Genomic DNA, 20,373 nt, shown 5'->3' with positions numbered 1-20,373 from the left:
CCTAAATACTGTACCTAAGTCTTATCCAATAATATAAACCCCACACTTGAAGTAAAATAAAAGAAAGTTAATTTAGTGGTATTTTCTAGCACACTCTCTCTCTCTCTCTCTCTCTCTCTCTCTCTCTCTCTCTCTCTCTCTCTCTCTCTCCAAACAATTAATATGGGAGAAAAGTTTCTTTTATTTCTTCAGTGAATAGATAAACTTTTTGATTCCAGTGGTTCTCTCTCCCCAAACGTCTGATCTTTGAAAATGTTAAAGTCTTCTAGTCCTTGTCTTACTTTCTCGGTCTATTCTGTCACCTTAGACTTTCTTCACTATAAAACAACAAACACTCTCTCTACATTCATATACATCCAGCTTTAATATAACATGCGTGATAGCTGCAATCATTAAATCTTTGTGGTGGACAACTTGTAAAGAGGTATCCATATCTTCATCCCTGCAGCAATCTCTTCCATTTTTATTTTTTATAATTCTAAACTTTCTTAAGAGTTTTGCTTCGATCGAGGGCAAGGACACTGTGATGGCCGTAGGAGAGTATGAACGTACACTAGAGGAAACGCCAACATGGGCTGTTGCGGTGGTGTGCTTCGTGTTGGTTCTTATTTCTATCTTCGTTGAACATATTATTCATATCATTGCAAAGGTAAGGTTACCTATTTATCTTAGTGTCCCACCAAAAAGTTTTAATAGTTATCTTATATAGTATAGTTTTTAAGGGGGTAGATATATAGCTATTCATGATTTCTAGACATTAATCTCTAAGTTTGCCAGTCGATCGGTTGGCTTAAATAGAGATCTATCTATTTATACTTCACGTTATTCATTCAATGAACTTCAAAATTAAAGTTTGGGGTCAGACCTATATACATAACAATCATTTCTTGTGTCAAATCTTCTTGAATTTTGCTCTCTAATACTTAGAGAAACAAAGAAGTTGTTTGTGATGTCCAACCTACTATTTTTGTTGTTCCTATATTGTTTGAATTTTCTTCTTGATGAGGACTGAGATTCTTTCATTTCCTTGTAGTGGCTAAAAAACAAACACAAAAGAGCTCTCTATGAAGCCCTTGAAAAGATCAAAGGAGGTACTGACAAACCATAATCATTTATATATTATTACAATTAATACTCAGTTTATCTAATCTCAAACATGTCTTTAAAAAAAAGGTAAGTTTATCCAAAGCCTAACCCTATTTTTTTCTCCAGAGCTTATGATAATGGGATTCATATCCTTGCTCCTAATAATGCTTCAAACACCCATTACTAATATATGCATACCCAAGAGTGTTGGAGCCACTTGGCACCCTTGTAAAAAGGGTGACAAGAGTAGTAGCGCATACACAGAATCCCAGAATGAAGGACGGAAATTACTCCAAATTTTGGATTCTGACTTCGGTTCGCGAAGAATGTTAGCTGCAAAAGTAATTGACAAATGCACAACAAAGGTAAAGCTAGCTCATGAATGATTTCTTTTGTCTCTCTTTTTATTTTATGTTTCCAAATATATTGGTGTTCTGGTATAGCTACTATAGCTACTTAATGTAAATGAATTTAATATTGTGGTACCACCAATGAATAGTCTTTTATTATTGGGGGTAGAGGTCGTTGGAAACTTGGAATGGAACAAATAAATTATGAATTGGCTGTAGAAGCTTGATTTCAGCTTTGAAAACTAAAATGGCAAATGGTAATCAATGTAATTTGTGCCTGTTTAACAACATAATAAATAAATAAATTATGTTTGAAGTTTGAACTATAATTTGTAATTTATAACACATCAATCTGTAAAATTTGTATAATAAAATTGGTTGTATTTCTATTTTCTGTAAAGTTTTTATGTTTGACAATTGACATTTTGACAGGGTAAAGTGGCCTTGGTATCTGCATATGGGATTCACGAGCTTCATGTATTCATTTTTCTGTTAGCTGTTGTTCATGTGCTCTACTGCATCATCACCTTGGCTTTGGGTAGAACTAAGGTACTTAATTTACCATACACAATTGCAACACCTCTCTCTCTCTCTCTCTCTCAATTATCTTATGCACTATATCTGACAGAATGTCAGCCCAGAAAATATCTTGTACATAATAATCTCTCTCATAAATGTGTTTTTTATTTTATATATATATATATATTCTGTATATGTCAGCATAAGATAATTATTAGTGAACCCTACAACATGTGTACAAAATATATACCTCCTCTGACTTTGAAATTTGAATGATTACTAATTAAATTCTTGTTTGGAATGGATTGCAGATGATAAAATGGAAGGTTTGGGAGGACGAATCAAAGACACTTGAATACCAATACTATAACGGTTAGTCTCAACTCTCAAGTACTACTTTCAGACGGGTCAATATAGCTAACCAATCGAGTTTTGTTTCTCATTATTTTATGTGGGAATACACGTAGTAGTTTCAAGGCTACTATACACCACTGCGATGCCTTAGCTTATAAAAACCTTTTTTTTTTTTTTTTTTGAGAAGAAGCTTATAAAAACTAAAAACAAACAATTAGTTCGTAGACAAATAAAAGATATCCGTGACCGAGTTTACCTAACGTTGAAGTCAAAAATGCAGGCACGTTGTCGTTTAAAAATTGTTCCCATTTCAAGTAAGTTAAATTAGCTAATTTGTTCTTATAAACAGAAAAAAAAGAAAAAAAGAAGAAGCTAATTTGTCTGTTTATGGACTTGGTCAGAGTTCTCTCTCTCTCTCTCAATTCGTCAAACACCAAAAAATAATTGACAAAAGTGGCTCACGAAGTCATCGCATCCTTGTTTTTTAATATAAAATAAAACATCGGATTATATTATATTTACTTGTCAAAAAGATAATAGTTGCACAATAATTTTCATAATTTTTTTTTAATTGATAAGGTAATTTGTTATAAACTTATGATTGATACTTATAATAATAAAAATGGTATAACTAATAGATTCATATAAAAGAGATATAAAAGAGATGTTACTCTCATTACAATTTACCACTTTAACCATCAAGAAAAAAATTATGAAAATTAATATGTCTAACATAACTCATGCTGTTTTTATCTATGATAGCAACATTAATGTTTTATTTATTTTACCAATTTTTGCTGATTGGGTGGCTAGTTAAGCTTCGATCTGTTAATTAGTGCATTTATTATATTCCACGTGCAATGTCAAGTTGAGGTTTGCTGATGCCAAATTTTTTTTTTTTATTTTGATAGTAAATAGTAATGTTAAAAAAAAAAAAAAAAATTTGTATGCACTTGATGGGTGTGACATATATACAATGATTTATGTGCAGATCCAGAGAGGTTTAGGTTTGCAAGAGATACAACATTTGGGCGAAGACATTTGAACTTTTGGAGCAAGTCACCAATTTTACTTTGGATTGTAAGTAGGAATTAAGTTTCCAATTGAAATTAATTATAAGATTTTTACCCGATTTATGTGAATTTATTAAGGAATTAAAAATATTTTTATTGATTTATTATTTAAACTAATTACTCTGCATGTGCATGATATATTTGTATGGAACCTGGGAGGCGGTCAGATATTTTTTGAAAAATATATTTATATATTTTTAGGGAGTTTTTTGAAAAATATTTTGGGTAAAGAAAAAGCCTGATGAGAATGCAATTAATAAAAAAATAATTTCAGAAAGTGCATGGTTTTAAGTACGATTAGGACTTTCCAATTGCTTTTCTATATATTGAAATTTTGTTTTTTGTTTTTTGTTTTTGTTTTGTTTTGTTTTTTTGTTTTTTTTGTTTTTTTTTTGCTTGGAAAATTAAAGGCATAAAAGACTTAACTGTGGTGCAAATTTTAAAGTTGCTCTTTCTCCTCCTTTCATTAGGTGTGTTTCTTCCGACAATTCTTTACCTCAGTTACCAAGGTTGATTACCTTACACTGAGACATGGATTTATCATGGTAAGTTTTTTTATATGGAGTAACAAAATATTCAAGCTTTTATACACTTTGCTAAGAAAAGAAAAATTTTATATTGTTTCGGATGTATACGCCATTTCTTAAGAAAGGAATATATATAAATTCATGTTTATAACTGGAGCTCCAATGTTACATGATATGATTTTCAGGCACATTTGGCACCTGAAAGTGAAACAAAATTCGATTTCCAAAAATATATTAGCAGATCACTTGAAGAGGATTTCGTAGTTGTGGTGGGGATCAGGTTGGTGCTCCAACATTTTAGAATTTGAATTCTTTCTTTGATTGATTTTCAATTATCTTAGAATAATCCTAATTCCTAACCTTAATTCTCATGTGCAGTCCAATCGTATGGTTCTTTGCTGTGTTATTCCTACTGTCCAACACATATGGTAAGCTAAACACTACTTTCTGGACATTAAACTATTGACAAATTTGGGCAGAATTCTCACATTGGAAAATAAGTGTAAGTTATAGAGGTTTAAAATTTGTGTTATATATCCAAGAGTTAGACTCTTTTAGATATACACCACTGTTAGTTTCTTTAAAATATTCTCCCCTCTCCCCTTGTGTGTGTGTTAAAATACTTAATATTTTTTGAAAAAAAAAAAAAACTACCGACAAATTTGGGCAGAATTCTCAATTTAGAATATGGGCCTAGTCCAAATAAAAAAAAAAAAACAAATGGGCCTAGTCAAATTTGAACTTGAAGCACAGTGTATGATTTGTTTTTTTCTAGAATACAGCAAGGGCCCATTATTTTGTGTCAATTCTCATTTCTGAGACCAAATTTGGTATGGATTGTCTTAGTGATTACTGACTAATAAATCTTTCTTTCTATTTTTTGACAGGATTGAATTCTTATTTATGGCTACCATTTCTCCCATTAATTGTAAGCAACCAGAAAAAAACTTGAACTTATTCTAATTTTGGGTTTTTGCATAATAAACGGAAGATAATGTGTTTTTTTGTGTGTGAATTTTATAGGTAATACTCTTGGTGGGGACAAAGCTACTAGTGATAATTACAAAAATGGGGCTAAGCATTCAAGATAGAGGTGCTGTGGTTAGGGGTGCACCTGTGGTGCAGCCAGGTGATGACCTCTTCTGGTTTGGTCGCCCCAAGTTCATTCTCTTTCTCATTCACTTGGTTCTTTTTCAGGTATCTCTCACTTACTTACATCAAGAAAATTACTAGTATGTTAATCTATATATAAGGATTCTAACATTAACCTCTTTTGCTTTTGGCCTCTCTATGTGATGACTTTTAATGGCAGAATGCATTTCAATTGGCCTTCTTTGCTTGGAGTACGGTAAGAATTTCATTTCTGCTCAACTATTTTATCATTTACGAAGTACTTAATGATGTCTGCACTACTATAGAAGTCTTTTGTGACATTTTCATTGCTCAAAATCATATGTCTGGTGCTTATATGATGACAATATTAATAAACTTTTTTTTTTTTTTTTGATGAATTGCTGGCTAACTGTAACAATAACAACAATCATAGCCTTAGGGATCCTTATTCTATTCTATCTGAAATTATGCTCTTTGAGTCACGAGCGAACTATACAAATAAAAATTAACAAGGCAACTTGATCATACCTGCTGTGTTTAACATCTTTAATTCTTAATTAATATGTCACTTTGTTTCTTGTCTAACGTGGAGCAACATGATTCAGTTCTTTTAAACCATTTTTAGGATATAGAATTTTGCTACAAGAGAACCATATGCTGAGAGCATTCTCTAACTTTCCTATTATATGTTTTCATCTCTTTCAGTATGAGTTTGGCTTAAGGAATTGCTTCCATAGGCGCACTGCAGATATTGTCATTAGAATCTCAATGGGGTGAGTTTCATCACAAATACCCATATATAGAATTCTGTATGTTGGTGTCTTTGTTCAGATTTACATAGATGATTAAGGACTAGTGATTATTGATTATCATTAAATTTAAGAATTGCTAATCTTAACAACACTGGCATTTTCTTCAGGGTCGTCATACAATTTCTATGCAGTTATGTGACTTTGCCTCTCTATGCTTTGGTGACTCAGGTGAGAAATGATAGCATATCTTTTTCTAACTTCTTGATATAGTACTATTACACCTATAGGTCTTGTAGCTAGAAAAAGGTACAGAACTAAGAATAAATTTAGTTTAAACTATAATACCATAGTAAAAGAGAACCATTTTTGTGAATTGGTGATAATTACCATCAATTTATAACTAATTGTATTTTTTTTTTGGACTGATTTTACAGATGGGATCTACCATGAAACCCACCATTTTTAATGATAAAGTGGCAACAGCATTGAAAAATTGGCACCGCACAGCCAAAAAGAACACTAAGCATAGCAATCATTCTGAGAGTACTACACCCTTTACAAGTAGGCCAGCAACTCCAACACATGGCATGTCCCCGGTACACCTCTTGCACAACTATCACCATAGCAGCCTTGATAGCACGCATGCATCTCCAACAAGGTTTAATGTCGAAAATGATTATTCGGACATAGAAGAAGTGCCATCCCCAAGTAACAAAAGTGGACCCAATGAGGATCACTTTAGTAGGCATTCCGAGCTGCAAGAGAGGCCAGCAATTCAAGATCCTAGCTCAATGCAATTGCCTCCAGCTCCAGGACCCATTCGTAATCAACATGAAATCAACATTGGTTCATCGGATTTCTCCTTTAGCAAATGAATAAGCCAATGGAGATTGGATCATAGGAGACTGTTACATACTTGTGCATTTTTTGTACATGACAGATTGTTGGCACTTGTGCACCAGTAGTGGCAAGGATGATTCAAGCATTTGTAATTAGGATTGGCAGTTTTTTTTTTTTTTTTTTTTTCGAGGGCTTGAGGCATCGTGAATAATACTTTTCTTTTTACAAGCGAAAAAAGAAAAAAAGAAAAAAAGAGGGAAGAATTTTTTTGTTTATTTGCCATAAATTATATATATATATATATATATATATTCTTTTCTCAAGATACAACAGAAAATTTTTAGTGTGAGTGTGCAAATGTGTGAGTACATATTAGTTTGATGGTGATCCTTTATTAGTTGTACATGAACAGCAATGAAATAAGTATTGTAGCCTCCATATCACGCCTCTTTGAATAATCTGCCATTGCCAAGATCCATGTAACTAGCAGGGCAGTTCAACACAAGTTCTTTTTTTGCCTGCCCAATAATACATATCTGTGTGTTTTGGCCTGCAATAATTTTCTTTTTTTGATGAATGAGCAGAAACTTCATTAACCTTAACAATCTATACTACAAGCAGTAAATAGGAATAGCTGCAAAAACTGCAGGAGCACAGCTACATACTAGCAAAAATACAAGCCAACAGAAAGGCTAAAACCAAGACCAGCATCTAACTAAACCTGTTCCACCTACGCTTTGAACACTGAACAAGGAATGCCCCACAAGTTACAAAGAATCTTGATCTGTAAAGGAGTATTTAAAGTTCCTGAATTAACCAATCCTAGCCTTCACATCCCATTTAATAGCATAAATAATGATTTCCTCAGTCTTGATGATTCCATTGAATATTCTTACATAGTTGCATTTCTTTAGAGCCAAATATCATATATTGCAGCAGCCTAAGCAACTTTTGCAGATTACAGATTTTAGATTCCCTTTCCTTTCAAGTCCTTAACACTCCATTGAAGGAGTTCAGGCCTGGTCTGCCTTCTTAATTAACCGAGTTAGGCGTAAACTTTCAACCTGGAGCCATAATTCTCTTGTTCAATGGGCATTCAAAGAACAAGTGATCCTTGTATTTTATACAATCCCTACAAAAAAAGCACACAAATAGTCACCTTAGTAACCCCATTTCAATAGTTTATTCTGACTAGTCCAGCAATCTTTAAAAGGTAACCAGCAAATAAAGCATCATATCTTGTTGGCAACTGGGCATCCAACAAAATATAATCATATGAATTTGGATTAGTGACGATGCCAAAAATCGTCAGTAAGTCACATAGTCCTCATGTGCTTAAGACAACACCTGCGCAACACAGAAAAAGAAGATCTTAAGAGAGTACCGGTGTGGTACCGGCCAAATACCCTCCGAAGGTCAAGTTAGAGAATTTTCACAACTCTAGAGTGCCAAAACTTGGAGAAATTATGCGTACCTTCGTTTGTGAGGGTTCTGGGGTTTTTATAGTAGGTAGGGTTGAGATTCGTTTCTTGGCATAGAGGGTTTTTCCTTGTAGGGAAGATCTTCATTAATGCACGTATCTTGCGAGATCCTTTCCTTGTAGGAATCCCCTCAATTAGGGTTAATCGTGGGGCACAATATGTTTCCTTATATACTTGTTCATGGAGTCCAAGCAAAAAGCCCTGTTGGATCCGTCAAAAGCTCCTTCACCCTTGTCAGCTTCCCTCCGTTAGCTTTTTATCGGTTTGGTCGTCCAACTGAAAGCTTTTGGCTTAGGGTAGAGTCGTCATCTTTTGCAGTAAAGCTGACCGGTTCTCTAAACCCGACGGTTTCGCCTTATGTGAACAAGACTAGTATCTTTTTCAAAACTACCCTCATTAGCTGCCCCCCACTCCATGGCCCCATTGGTTTTAGTTGACAGGTTATGGAGTTTGATTTGTAGTTTTTATTTATTTATTTATTTTTTATTATATATATATATTTTTTTCCAGGAGAAAGGGAAGGGGTATTTATGGATGATCCCTCGAGCAACCTTTATTAAATGCTTGGACATGTGGCACAAGATAGTTGCCCTCATTTTTGAACAAGGGCGTCATTTCGTCTTTCGTGCGTTTTTTGCTCTATATATATCTCACCTCCTCCTCTCATTTCTCTTATTTCATCCTTGTTGATCTTAAGAGAGAGAGCTCGTTACTTTGTCTTCCTTGCTTCCACCAACTTGCTGATCTTGTTGCCTTCGCTGCCATCACCTTACTGAGGTCGTCACTTTTTAAGGAACCGTCTACTAAGTAAGTACTTTTATTTCATTCTGTCTTTTATTTCATTCTGTCTTTTATTTTCGTTTTTCCTAGTTGGTAGTTGATTCTTTTAGAAAGGCTGTTAACTTAGGTTCTTAGAATACCTCTGTCGCTTGTAGGTGAATAAATGTCTAAAGAAGCGACGAGTGAGTAGTCGTCAGTCCGTGAGGGAGTGGGCTATGACAAGGTCTTCCAGTCAGGTCATGAGCCTGAGGAGGGATTTTCTTGGTCGTTAGAGAGGGAAACGTCCGCCCGTTCTCTTGATGAGGAAGTGGAAAGTTATGATGGAGAGGAAGAAGAGGTAGAGGGTGAGGACAAAGGTGATGAGGGAGGAGAGGAAGGAGAGGATGATGGGGACGAGGGTGAAGTTGATGGGAGAACCTCTGAAGGAGGAAGTTTAGGAAGTCTCGGGGATGGCCATACTTGTCCATTTATCCTCCCCAAAATGTGGACAATTAATGATTTTAAGCCAATGATGTCAGCCAAAGTCTTTAAGAATTTAAGGGACTGTTTCCAAATTCTTGACCATATCCCAATCCGACTCTCTGGGAAGTTTGAGAAGTGCTACTTCGGGAAGACCACGGACATCGGCATGTACGATGCCATGTTCGCAACAGGGTTGAGGTTGCCGCTGATGGCCCTACATCTTCAGTTGGCCAATTTTTTAGGATTGTCCATCAGCTAAATTGCTCCCAACACCTGGAGGATATTCATTGGAGCTGAGATCTTGTGGGGTCATCTTAGGGGCGGAAACTGTCAGCTAACTCTTGACAAGTTCTTCTGGTGCTATAGACCTCAACACATTGTCTTGTTCTAGGGGATATATCACTTCGCGGTTAGGAAGAAAGAGCTTAAGCTGGTGTCAAACATGCCTGACTCCAATAGGAATTGGAAGGGCAGATTTTTTTTTTGACCAAGGGACGGACTAGGTGTGCTGTCAAGAAGAGTGGGTGATGATGCCTCATGGCTTTGACAACACTTGGGGCATCGGCAAGGATTTAAGTTTAGTACCGTCTACATCTTCCCTTTCTTTATATATTTGTTTCAAATTTTTAATGTCGTCTACTTTTCTCATTTTCAGCTAGTGTTCGTCCACATATTATAGACAAGCAAGAAGCTTTCATCCGTCAAGTCATAGAGATCCCTTTGGACAAGCGGAAGTGCCGAGACTTAATTACCCTCGACACTTTGCACGCTTATTGTAGTGGTCCAGAGCCAACGCCTATAGCACGTAGGTTGAACAACGAATACTCCTGTTGTCGTAAGTTTTCCTTTCCTTATTTCTTTTATGTTTCCTCTTTGTCGTCCTTGTTTTTAACTTCCCGTCCTTTGTCCTTAACAGAAATGGATGTAGCCAAGAAGAGAGCTTTGGTAAGAATGTTGGCTGCGGCGTGTAAGAAGGAGGAGGAGTAGAAGGAGAAGGGGAAAGAAGGGGTGTCCTCGTCAGCCCCCAAGGTCGTCGGGAAAGGGGTGCCTAAAAGAAAGACTGAGGGGAAGGATGACTATCCTTCTAAGAAGCCATCAGTCACCCTTGGGGAGAAGCAGTCGAAGAAGTCGTCGCCTCCCAAGTCGAGCCATGGAACTGGCAAAGGCTTGATGACGTCGTCGGGCCCCGAACCCAGGGAACCCGTCGCCTTCTTACGCACAAAGGATATGTCGTCAAGATGGTTGAATCAATCATTAAGGAGACGGACGTGGATCCTTGTGCTGAGCAGGAAACAGAGGACCTGGGAGCGTCGGGTCTTTTTGATCTCTCAAGGGTAAATTTTTTACCTAATCAATTTTTCTTTATTGTTTATTTGTCAGTTGACGGTTGGTTCTATTTTCAGGCATTGGTGCGCATAAAGGCGCTCCAAGATAGGTGCGTTACTAAGAAGGGGGTGATCAGTTGTCTCAGGAAGAGCAACAAGACATTGAGCAATGAACAGGATCAATACAAGGACGCCCTTCGTACTTTCAACAAGGAGGTGACAGAGTTAAATGAGAAGCTGAAGGAAGAGACCCGTTAACGACAGAAGGAGCAAGAGGTGAAGGTGTCCTTGGAAAAGGAACTGATGGCTCTCCTCGGGCAGGTGGAGACAGCTAGGGCATACGTCGTGACAGAGTTTAAGGCTTCACAGCCTTTCATTGACTCTTGCGCCATCTACTATAGGGATGGGTTTGAGGACTGACTGAAGCAGGTTAAGTCCGTCTACCCCCATTTGGATTTATCCATGATCTCCATGGACGACCTCATGCCGTCGACTCCAGCTGGCGACTCCATTTTTAAGGAGACCGACGACTCCACCCAGCCAGAGTGGGATCCAAAAAATAATGGTGTCGTTCTTGTTCAGCCTGCCGTGGAGAAGCCCGTCACTCCAGTGATCTCATCTACTGCAGCTCAAGTCGCTGAAAACCCCCCAACTCAGGACGTCCAAGACCTTCCTAAAGACGACGGGAACCCTCTAGCTCCGGACGCCTAGGACCCCTTAGTGTAGTTGTTTTTTATTTTCATTGACAATTTTGTAATGTATTTCTTCCATTTCCCAGACAATGTTAAGTGCCTTTTTATTTTTGGCCAAAATGGAAAATTAACCCTGATTTTCAAACATTATAATTAGTAGGCCACGTTTTTAAACTATATCTTTTACTAGCATCTCGAGTCTAAAAGACTCGATTTAGGGCCTATAAATCGAGTCTCATAAACTCAGTTTCCATGGTTTGATCATGTTTGATGTGGCGTTTTTTCCACGTGACACACACATGGAAATCGAGTCTTAGAGACTCGATTTATAAACCCTTTACAAAACAAATATAATGGCACACCCTTTACAGTTTACACCTTCTCATCAGAGAAGAAAGAGAGAGAAAAAAAAAAAACCCAAAAACAGATTGGAGTGGGTGGCTTCAGATCAGCATTGGACCATGGGTGGGTGGCTTCAGACCAGCGTGGGTGGCCGTCGGTGCTCGTGGCTAGCCATGGGTCGGGTCAGATTTCTGTGGGTCACGGGTCGTGGGTCAGATCGCCGTGGGTCGCGGGTCGTGGGTCAGACCGGCTTCTCCTCCACCTTGCCGCCACCTCATCGGGCTTTAGATTACACAAACGAAACCCAGAAATCAACAGCCTCTCCTCCACGTGCATTGCCACTTTGTCGTCACCATCAACGGTGGGATTGATTGGTTTTCTGGGTTTTATTTTTCTAGATTTCTGGGTTTTATTTTTATGGTTTTCTGGGTTTCATTTTTCTGCGTTTTTAGGGTTTTAATTTTCTGGTTTCTGGGTTTTATTTTTCTAGGTTTCATTTTTCTGGTTTTCTGGGTTTTATTTTGTGGGTTGATTGGGTGGGATTGAATGTGATGGTGGTTGGGTTGTGGTAGTCCGGTGGTGGTTGGGTTGTGTTGTTTTAGCCCTGAATCTCTCTGGGATTTCTTAAATTTTTTTTCCGACGAGGTGAAGTGAGCTCTCTGAGATTTCTTAAATTTTTTTTTGGGTATTTCTGGGAAGACTTAAGACTTGAGACTTATAATTTGTTTGGTTTATAAATCGAGTCTTAGAAACTCGATTTTCATGTGTCCGCCATGTGGAAGAAACGCCACATTAGATGTGAACAACCTATGAAAATCGAGTCCAAAGACTTGATTTATAGGCCCTAAATCGAGTCTCTTAGACTCGAGATGCTAGTAAAAAATATAGTTTGAAAACGTACCCTATTAATTATAATGATTGAAAATCAGGGTTAATTTCCATTTTTCTCCTTTATTTTTTTGGGCCTTGTTTGTAAAAATTCTACGTTATTTCTATATTTCTTATTTTATACCTGTCGCTTTTAGCATGTGTGCTTCATTAGTTGATATGCGTATGTCCGGTGGTATCATGTGTGAATCCGTCTACTTTGGTGGACTCGTCCTTTTTTAGGCATAATAGTGAATCCATTCGGTTTGAGGATCAAATAATAAACTCGTTCCCTTGTCTTCTTACAAGGATGAACTTGTCCACTGGTGGACTATAACTAACCCTTCCACTTGTGGACTTAACAATTTTAAGGCATCTTAATTTGGTGAATTCGTCATCTTTTGGACTTAATAATGAACCCATCTATTTATGTACTTAATACTTTCAGGGTTGAGCTCGTCCACTTGTGGACTCTATAATAAACCCGTCCTCCTGTGGACTTAATAATGTTACAGTATCCCAATGGAATGAACTCGTTTACTATTGGACTTAACAATGAACTCGTCCACTAATGGACTTCGTAATTTTAATTCGTCCACTTTGCGGACTTTGATAATAAACTGGTTCACCTATGGACTTTGGTAATGAACTCATCCACTTGTGGACTTAACAACGAACTCGTCCACTTATGGACTTCGTAACTTTAATTCGTCCACTTTGTGGACTTTGATAATAAACTGGTCCACCTGTGGACTTTTGGTAATGAACTTGTCTATTTGTAGACTTAACAATGAACTCATCCACTTATAGACTTATAATCTCAATTTGTCCACTTTTTTGGACTTTGTAATAAACTTGTCTGTTTGCGGACTTAATAATGAACTCGTCCACTTGTGTGGACTTCATAATTTTAATTTGTCCACATTGTAGATTTTGCAATAACTTGTCCACTTGTGGACTTAATAATGTACTCGTCCACTTGTGTGGACTTCATAATTTTAATTTGTCCACATTGTAGATTTTGCAATAACTTGTCCACTTGTGGACTTAATAATGTACTCGTCCCGTTGTGGACTTTATAATTTCAAGGAATCCTAATGGGATGAACTCGTTTACTTTGCTTTTTTTGCTAAGACATATTGTACAACCCATGCATGTACATGTCCTTTGCCATCTTTTACCTCTCAAACCGAATTAACCTCATCCCCTATTTCATATATTCCAAAATAGAGTTCAACCATTCACCCACATGGCACCCTCATTGGTTGCTTGGAACCAAATGACCAAAACTCTCAGTTTACCACTTCGGCTAGACTCATCCACTCACCGCCGTCACAGGAGGAATTTCAAGGGACATGCATAAGCCCGACGAGCTTCATGCCAAATTGCTTGATCCATGTATAAAAAAAATCATTATTTTATTGATCCGTCAGCCACATCAGCTTTCTCTGTTAGTTTGGTGATGGAATGGTGCTTCAAGGACTTAAATGTCCCATGTTAATTGGTTTAGGAACTAAAAGTGGTAAAAATAAAATGTAGGGACTAAAATGAAAAAAAGTAAAAATATAGGGATTAAAAGTGCATTTACGCCAACAATCAAACAATGACATTAATACAGAATTTAGCACAAACGTAATTCTCAGATTAAATTAAAAAAATAAATAAAGCATAAACGTCTTTACAAGTTTCCCTTCCAAACATATTATAGTTTAAGAGTGCGTTTGGATTGGGCGTTTTCTGTCCAATCCTGCGTTTGCGTTTTTCCATTTTGCTTTTTTTTTTTTTTTTTTTTTTTTTTCACGCGTTTTACTTTGACTTTTCAAAATTTTTGGACCAATCACAGCACATCGTGTACTGTTCAGACCCACAAATTTCACTTTTCAGCAACTTTTTCATTAAAAAATGGGTCCCACGATACTATTCACACATTTAAAAATTATTTCGCTACAGTGTTTTTCAGTTTTCAGTTTCAGTTTTCAGTTTTCAGCTGTATCCAAACGGACCCTAAATCAATATCATTAATTTAATGATCTTCAAAACCCTCCTCAGGAAAGTTAGCTTTAAAGAAGCTAACTCTAAATTTTATACAATTTTTTATTAAGCTGTTGAGTCATCAATCATTCCATTACTATTCCTTTTTCTTTTTTTAATTGTTTATATGTCAATACTATTCCTAGGGGTGTCAAATGGGTGGGTTGGGGTGGGCATAATTGGGTTGGGTATATAAAACCCATTTACCCATTAAAACTCATTTAACTAATTGCTTCTAACCCAAATTCAACTCAACCCAATTATTATGGGTAAATCCCAACTCACCCAATTACCCAATTATCAAAATTACCAAAATGTCATTAAAGTGAAAACCTCAACACTTTCTTGAATTCCCTTTTCCACTCTCTCCAGTCTCCATTCCTGGGATTAAAAATTCCACATAAGCACATCCACATTAGCAATTATATTAAAAATCCAAATAAAAATTTTTTTTTTTTCTATTTTCTCTCACTTTCTTGGCAACCAAACAGTGCAACAAATACAAAGAAATGTCATTTCAAGCACTACACGGTAAATCCTCTCTCTCTCAAAACCATGAACGCGGTCTTCCCTTCAACGACTTAGCTAGCTTGCTGATCTCAGTCCAGACCCTGGTACCGGGAGCGACCTTTGACTGGAGGTCCAAAATTGGAATGTCACCGTAATTGTCGGTGAGCGGATCCTCCATCGAAAGCGACTGAATGCTGGAGGCCATGACGGCTTCCTGGCGGCGCTTTAGCTTCTCAAGCTTCGCGGCTTCTTTCTTGGCGGCTTTCTTGATTTGAGGTTTGGAGGATTCATCTTCTTCTTCTTTTTCTTGTTCTGGTTGTGGTTTTGGTAGCTGGGGTTCAGAGGACGACATGGATGTAGGAGCAGAGAGAGAAAGAGAGGGTTTTGGTTTGAATGGGTTTTGCAATTTGTGAAGAGCAAATGTGCACTGCGCTGCGGTTTTGTCAAGAGCCGAATCTAGGGGTAAGTGTCAGCGTTATGTAAGTGTCATTGCCATAGGAGGATCCGCCATCATCAACTCCTTAAACTCAACAAAAAACTTGAGCATGAGTACTCCAATGGATTCCATGAGTTCTAGAGAGAGAGAGAGAGAGAGAGAGAGAGAGAGAGAGAGAGAGAGAGAGAGAGAGAGAGAGAGAGAGAGAGAGAGGTGTTTGGAGGCCGAGAAAATGAAGGAAAATGAAAACCCAAACACTGAAATGTCTGAAGGCTTTTTTTTATTTTTTTTTATGGGAAAGGCTGAGTTGAATTTGGGTATATTATTTTCGGGTTAAATGGGTTTTTAGTTAAAACTCAATAATCACTGAGTCTAATTGGGTTGATGCCCATTTAACCCAACTAATAATTAGGTGGGTTTGGGTGGGCAAATGAGTTTGAGCTTACTTTGCCACCCTTAACTATTCCTGATTATATTAATCTTTATATTGAAAAAAGTATTAATCTTTAAGCATATTTTTATTTCATAAACAGGTAGGATTAGCAATTTACGTACACAACAAATTTTCTGGCTACATTATTTTAGAGAGTTTTAACTTATGATGTTTGTTCATGATAATTGCTCTTTATCATCCAATTAAGATACTAATTCATTTTTGGTGTAAGCAAAAATCGAACCTCAAATATCTTTTTTATTATTTGACGACAACCTTACTATACATATCCAAAATAATATATATATATATATATATATATAATTTAAAAAATAAAAGGAAGAATATTCGTAACAGATTAAACTACCATTCACAAACACTAAAAAAACCAAAGCTAAGCCAAAGTGGCAGTGCCAAACTGCCAATTTCCCAAACAAACATTTCAAAATTGATTTCATTTCCTACTATTCATCATTCATCGCTACTCATCAGACTACCAACTTCATTGATTGATTGATCGATTAAATCACAACCGTTGAATAGTTTTTTTTTTTTTTTTTTCATTTCTGATAGGCTCTCTCTCTCTCTCTCTCATTGTCTCACTATCTCGATCTTGATCGTAGAGTCATGGAGGTCCGGCCCAATCCGACGGCGGACAACGCGTCGATCCCGCAGCCGCATCATCGCCATGCAGTGGCGGCTCCACCGAAACAGGCCGCCAATTCGCCTATTCCCGTCGACACATCTTCTGTTTCTCAGAGGTCTATTCTCTTTTTCCTCAAATTTCTGTTTGTTTCCCGAGAAAACAGTAACAAGAAAGAAAGAAAGAAAAATTTTTTTTTTTCCTTGTGTTTGGTTGACGAGAAAATTTGAAGAAGGAAAGAAAAAAGAAATTTAGACTTCAAATTCTTTAGGTTTTACACAGATTTATTTAATTAGTTTTTTTTTTTGGCAGGCTTCAAAAGGAATTGATGTCTCTCATGGTATGTTTTTGCTTCGACATCTTTCCTATCGATTCGTGCTGATTTTCTTAAAACTGCATATTTTGTTTGATCAATCTTTGTCTTTCATAGGCTAATGAAGTAGTGAAATTGATTAGGGAATTGCTTTCAGTTTTTGAATTCTCTTGGATGATGATTTTTTTTTTAAATGAAAATTTTGTTTATGCCATTTTTTATTTTATTTTATGAAAATTTGTTTATGCTGATTAAAATCTTATGGAAGGTTGAATCGGAAATGGATAAAGATTTTTTTTTTAATGAACAAAGGAAAAGATTTAAACCTTCTTAGTACAAGTAATAAAATATGTATAAAGTATAAACCTTCTATGTTTATTTCAATTTTAGGGTGGGGCCAAAATTAATAAGTTTATGCTAATTAATCATAATAAATTTCTATGCAGTCTGGTTGCTGTAATCCACCAACTTCATGCGATTACAACATGGCAACAGCGGTAGCCCAAGACCCGGATTGCTACCATTGGAACAATGCGCCCGACTTGTTATGCTACGAGTGTGATTCTTGCAAGGCCGGGGTGATTGAGAATGTGAGAAAGGACTGGCACAAGCTCTCTGTTCTTAACATTGTCATGCTTGTGTTCCTTATTGGGATTTATTCAATTGGCTGCTGTGCTTTCCGAAACACAAAACGAGCTGAAACTGAATACCTTTAGAGCATTCCCATCAGGTCTCTCATAAAAAATGTCATTTTGACACTCCAAAATCCTACTTTATCATTTTAACACATCATTTTATAACATACCATTTATCAGATGTTCTATACTACAATTCTATATATTAAAATAATATTTATAACACATTAAAATAATATATTAAATCCTCCCATTATCAACAGCAACAACACCAGCAACAACGGCACAACCACCACCACCACCACCACTGCCGCAACAACACCGGCAGCCACCACCGACATAAACTCATCCACCAGCGCCACCAGAAAAAAAAAAACCCACCACATTCACCAACGCCACCACATTCACAACCCACCACATTCACCAATGCCACTAGAAAAAAAAAAAAAAAAAAAAAAAAAAAAAAAAAAAAAAAAAAAAAAAAAAAAAACCCAACCAGGAAAAAAAAATCCATAAAAACCCACCACATTCACAAACCTCAAAACCTATCCCAAATCATTGTTATCCTCCAATCCAATTTCTCAAACCAGATCCAATCCCCAAAATCAACCATAAACAATCCAAACAAATAAGGGAAATCGGATCTTAGTGAGATCGGGCAGATTTTGGCAACATCGGTGGAGGTGAAGCAAGTTGCTTGGCGAGCAGCATCGGCAGAGTCGAGCGGCGTTGGCGCCGGAGGAGAGGCGAGCTGCTTGGCGAGTGGATGAGGTGAGCTGCTGGCGAGTGGAGGAGGTGAATCGGATCTTAGTGAGATCGGGCAGATTCCGGCGGATGCAAGTTGCTTGGAGTGGCATCGGCGGAGGCGAGCGGCGTTGGCGCCAGAGGAGAGGCGAGCTGCTTGGCGGATTGTGAGAGGCTGAGATAGAGAGAGAGAGAGGAGAGAGAAGGGCTGAGAGAAAAATGAAGGAGGCGGACGAAAGAGAGAAAGAGAAAAAAGAAAAAAAGAAAACATGAAAGAGGAGAGAGAAAACCATTAAAAAATTAATTTTTATAAATAGCATGGCTGACCGTACCGTTCTATTTTTAGAACGGAACTGTTCACATGTGCCAAATGTTTTGGCATTTGGCACACCTCATGAGGGAGGATTTTTGGTGTTTGGTGTGCCAAATGCCAAATATTTGGCATTTGGCACACCTGATGAGAGTGCTCTTATGGCGTAAACCGAGTCAAACATATCAAACCCAGATGGGATTATCACTGGTGAGTACTCAGACATTGAGAGAAACACTCTTGCAATTGTTCCATTCTCTCACATTTTTAATTACATGGGCATTTCACATTTGTTTGGTTATTAGGTGAAAAAGAAAGAAAGGGGTAAGGTAAAAAAAACATTTTATTACTATTTTTTTTTTTTTTGGTCAACAAAGAAATAACATTAAACTTAGGAATTTATAATTCTGTTACAACGAACGCAAGCTTTATCAACCGCTAGCAAAATATCCACCACAGGCGGTGGGTACAAAAAGATTACAAAAGAGTCTAGACTATTAGCGCCAAACTTGGCCAACGCATCAGCACATTGGTTAGCTTCCCTATAGCTGTGTATTATTTGCTTGTTGGGGATCTCTTGCATCAGGTTCCTGCAATCAGTAAGCAATGGCTCTATTAACAAATTTTCGGTATTGTTATTCATGAGCAAAACAATACTTAAAGCGTCTAACTCAATGATGAGGTTGCTTAACCCCATCTCCTTAGCTAATAGAAGACCATCCCTTAAGGCCCACATCTCTGCCATACAGCTGCTGGTACGCCCAAACGGTCTAGCATATCCTTTCAACCAATTCCCATCATGGTCCCTAATAATACCGCCACCACCTGCACGTCCAGAGGAGCCAAAAGCAGCCCCATCTGAGTTGAGTTTAGCCCATCCCGTAGGAGGTTTCTCCCACCCAACTGAAATGAGAGTTTTAGCTCTAGGCAACCTAGCATTCAGCCCAACAGAAAAAAATTCAGCACCATCTCTGATGCTTTTCCTGAAGCATGACCGATCCACCCTTCCAGTCCTAAAGACAACATTATTCCTATGGAGCCATAAGTTCCACACACCCATGGGAAACAATACCTTCCATGGGATGCCCATCCATCTGGACTTGATGTCAGCTGTGCAGCAAGCTTCAAGCCACTCACAAACCGGCAAGTTGAATGAATCCCTCAGGCTATGCGGGAAGTGGAGTTGCTGCCAAAAATTCTGGTCGTACTCACAGCCCCTTAGAAGATGATCAATAGATTCAAATTCTTTATTACATAAACAACAAGTGGGATCGAGACTTAAACCCCTTGAACCCAAAACATCCCCGGTAGGAACACTGTTATGAAGACACAGCCAGAGGAAAAACTGAACCTTAGGCAAAGTTTCAACCCTCCACACACAGGCAAACGAAACCGATTCAAGGTTCAAAGGGTTTAAATCCCTTGCCAAAAGATAGGCAGATTTCAACGAAAAAAATCCGTTCTTGGAGAATGCCCATTGAAGTGTATCCTCTGCCTCCTGATTGCAAGACAGCGGAGTAGCTTTAATGGCATTGATAACATGGTCAGGCAGAACAAATGAGAGGCTATGGCATTGCCATTCAAAGTTATGATCAAAACATTGTTTTACCGTAATCAAATCTTCATTGCGGTTCAAAGGACCCTCAATAACAGATCTCAACACACCCATTGGAAGCCAAAAATCATCCCAAAGCTTCACTGACTCTCCATTTCTAACCGACCATTTAAGACCTTTGACATAAACCGGCCCTCCCT

General features: G+C 37.4%; 2 protein-coding genes across 2 annotated transcripts; both read left to right on the top strand.

Annotated features, from left to right (window-relative positions):
* The first annotated feature begins 354 nt into the window (after positions 1-354).
* On the top strand, positions 355-6,851 carry LOC115955922 (MLO-like protein 6). The gene is made up of 15 exons (XM_031074331.1): positions 355-649; positions 1,034-1,091; positions 1,213-1,451; positions 1,869-1,985; positions 2,267-2,327; positions 3,301-3,389; positions 3,853-3,927; positions 4,095-4,189; positions 4,288-4,337; positions 4,797-4,837; positions 4,933-5,106; positions 5,222-5,257; positions 5,728-5,795; positions 5,942-6,002; positions 6,209-6,851. The coding sequence occupies exons 1-15, from the start codon at positions 527-529 to the stop codon at positions 6,647-6,649; spliced, it is 1,728 nt and encodes a 575-aa protein (XP_030930191.1). The 5' UTR covers positions 355-526; the 3' UTR covers positions 6,650-6,851.
* A 9,674-nt stretch (positions 6,852-16,525) lies between these two features.
* LOC115955921 (tetraspanin-5-like) lies at positions 16,526-17,692 on the top strand. The gene is made up of 3 exons (XM_031074330.1): positions 16,526-16,734; positions 16,929-16,956; positions 17,376-17,692. The coding sequence occupies exons 1-3, from the start codon at positions 16,601-16,603 to the stop codon at positions 17,643-17,645; spliced, it is 432 nt and encodes a 143-aa protein (XP_030930190.1). The 5' UTR covers positions 16,526-16,600; the 3' UTR covers positions 17,646-17,692.
* Positions 17,693-20,373: the final 2,681 nt, after the last annotated feature.

Source organism: Quercus lobata, chromosome 8, assembly GCF_001633185.2.
Source record: "Quercus lobata isolate SW786 chromosome 8, ValleyOak3.0 Primary Assembly, whole genome shotgun sequence".
NCBI lineage: Eukaryota > Viridiplantae > Streptophyta > Magnoliopsida > Fagales > Fagaceae > Quercus > Quercus lobata.
Note: the sequence above shows the minus strand (reverse complement) of the source record. Positions and strands in the feature narration are given on the sequence as shown.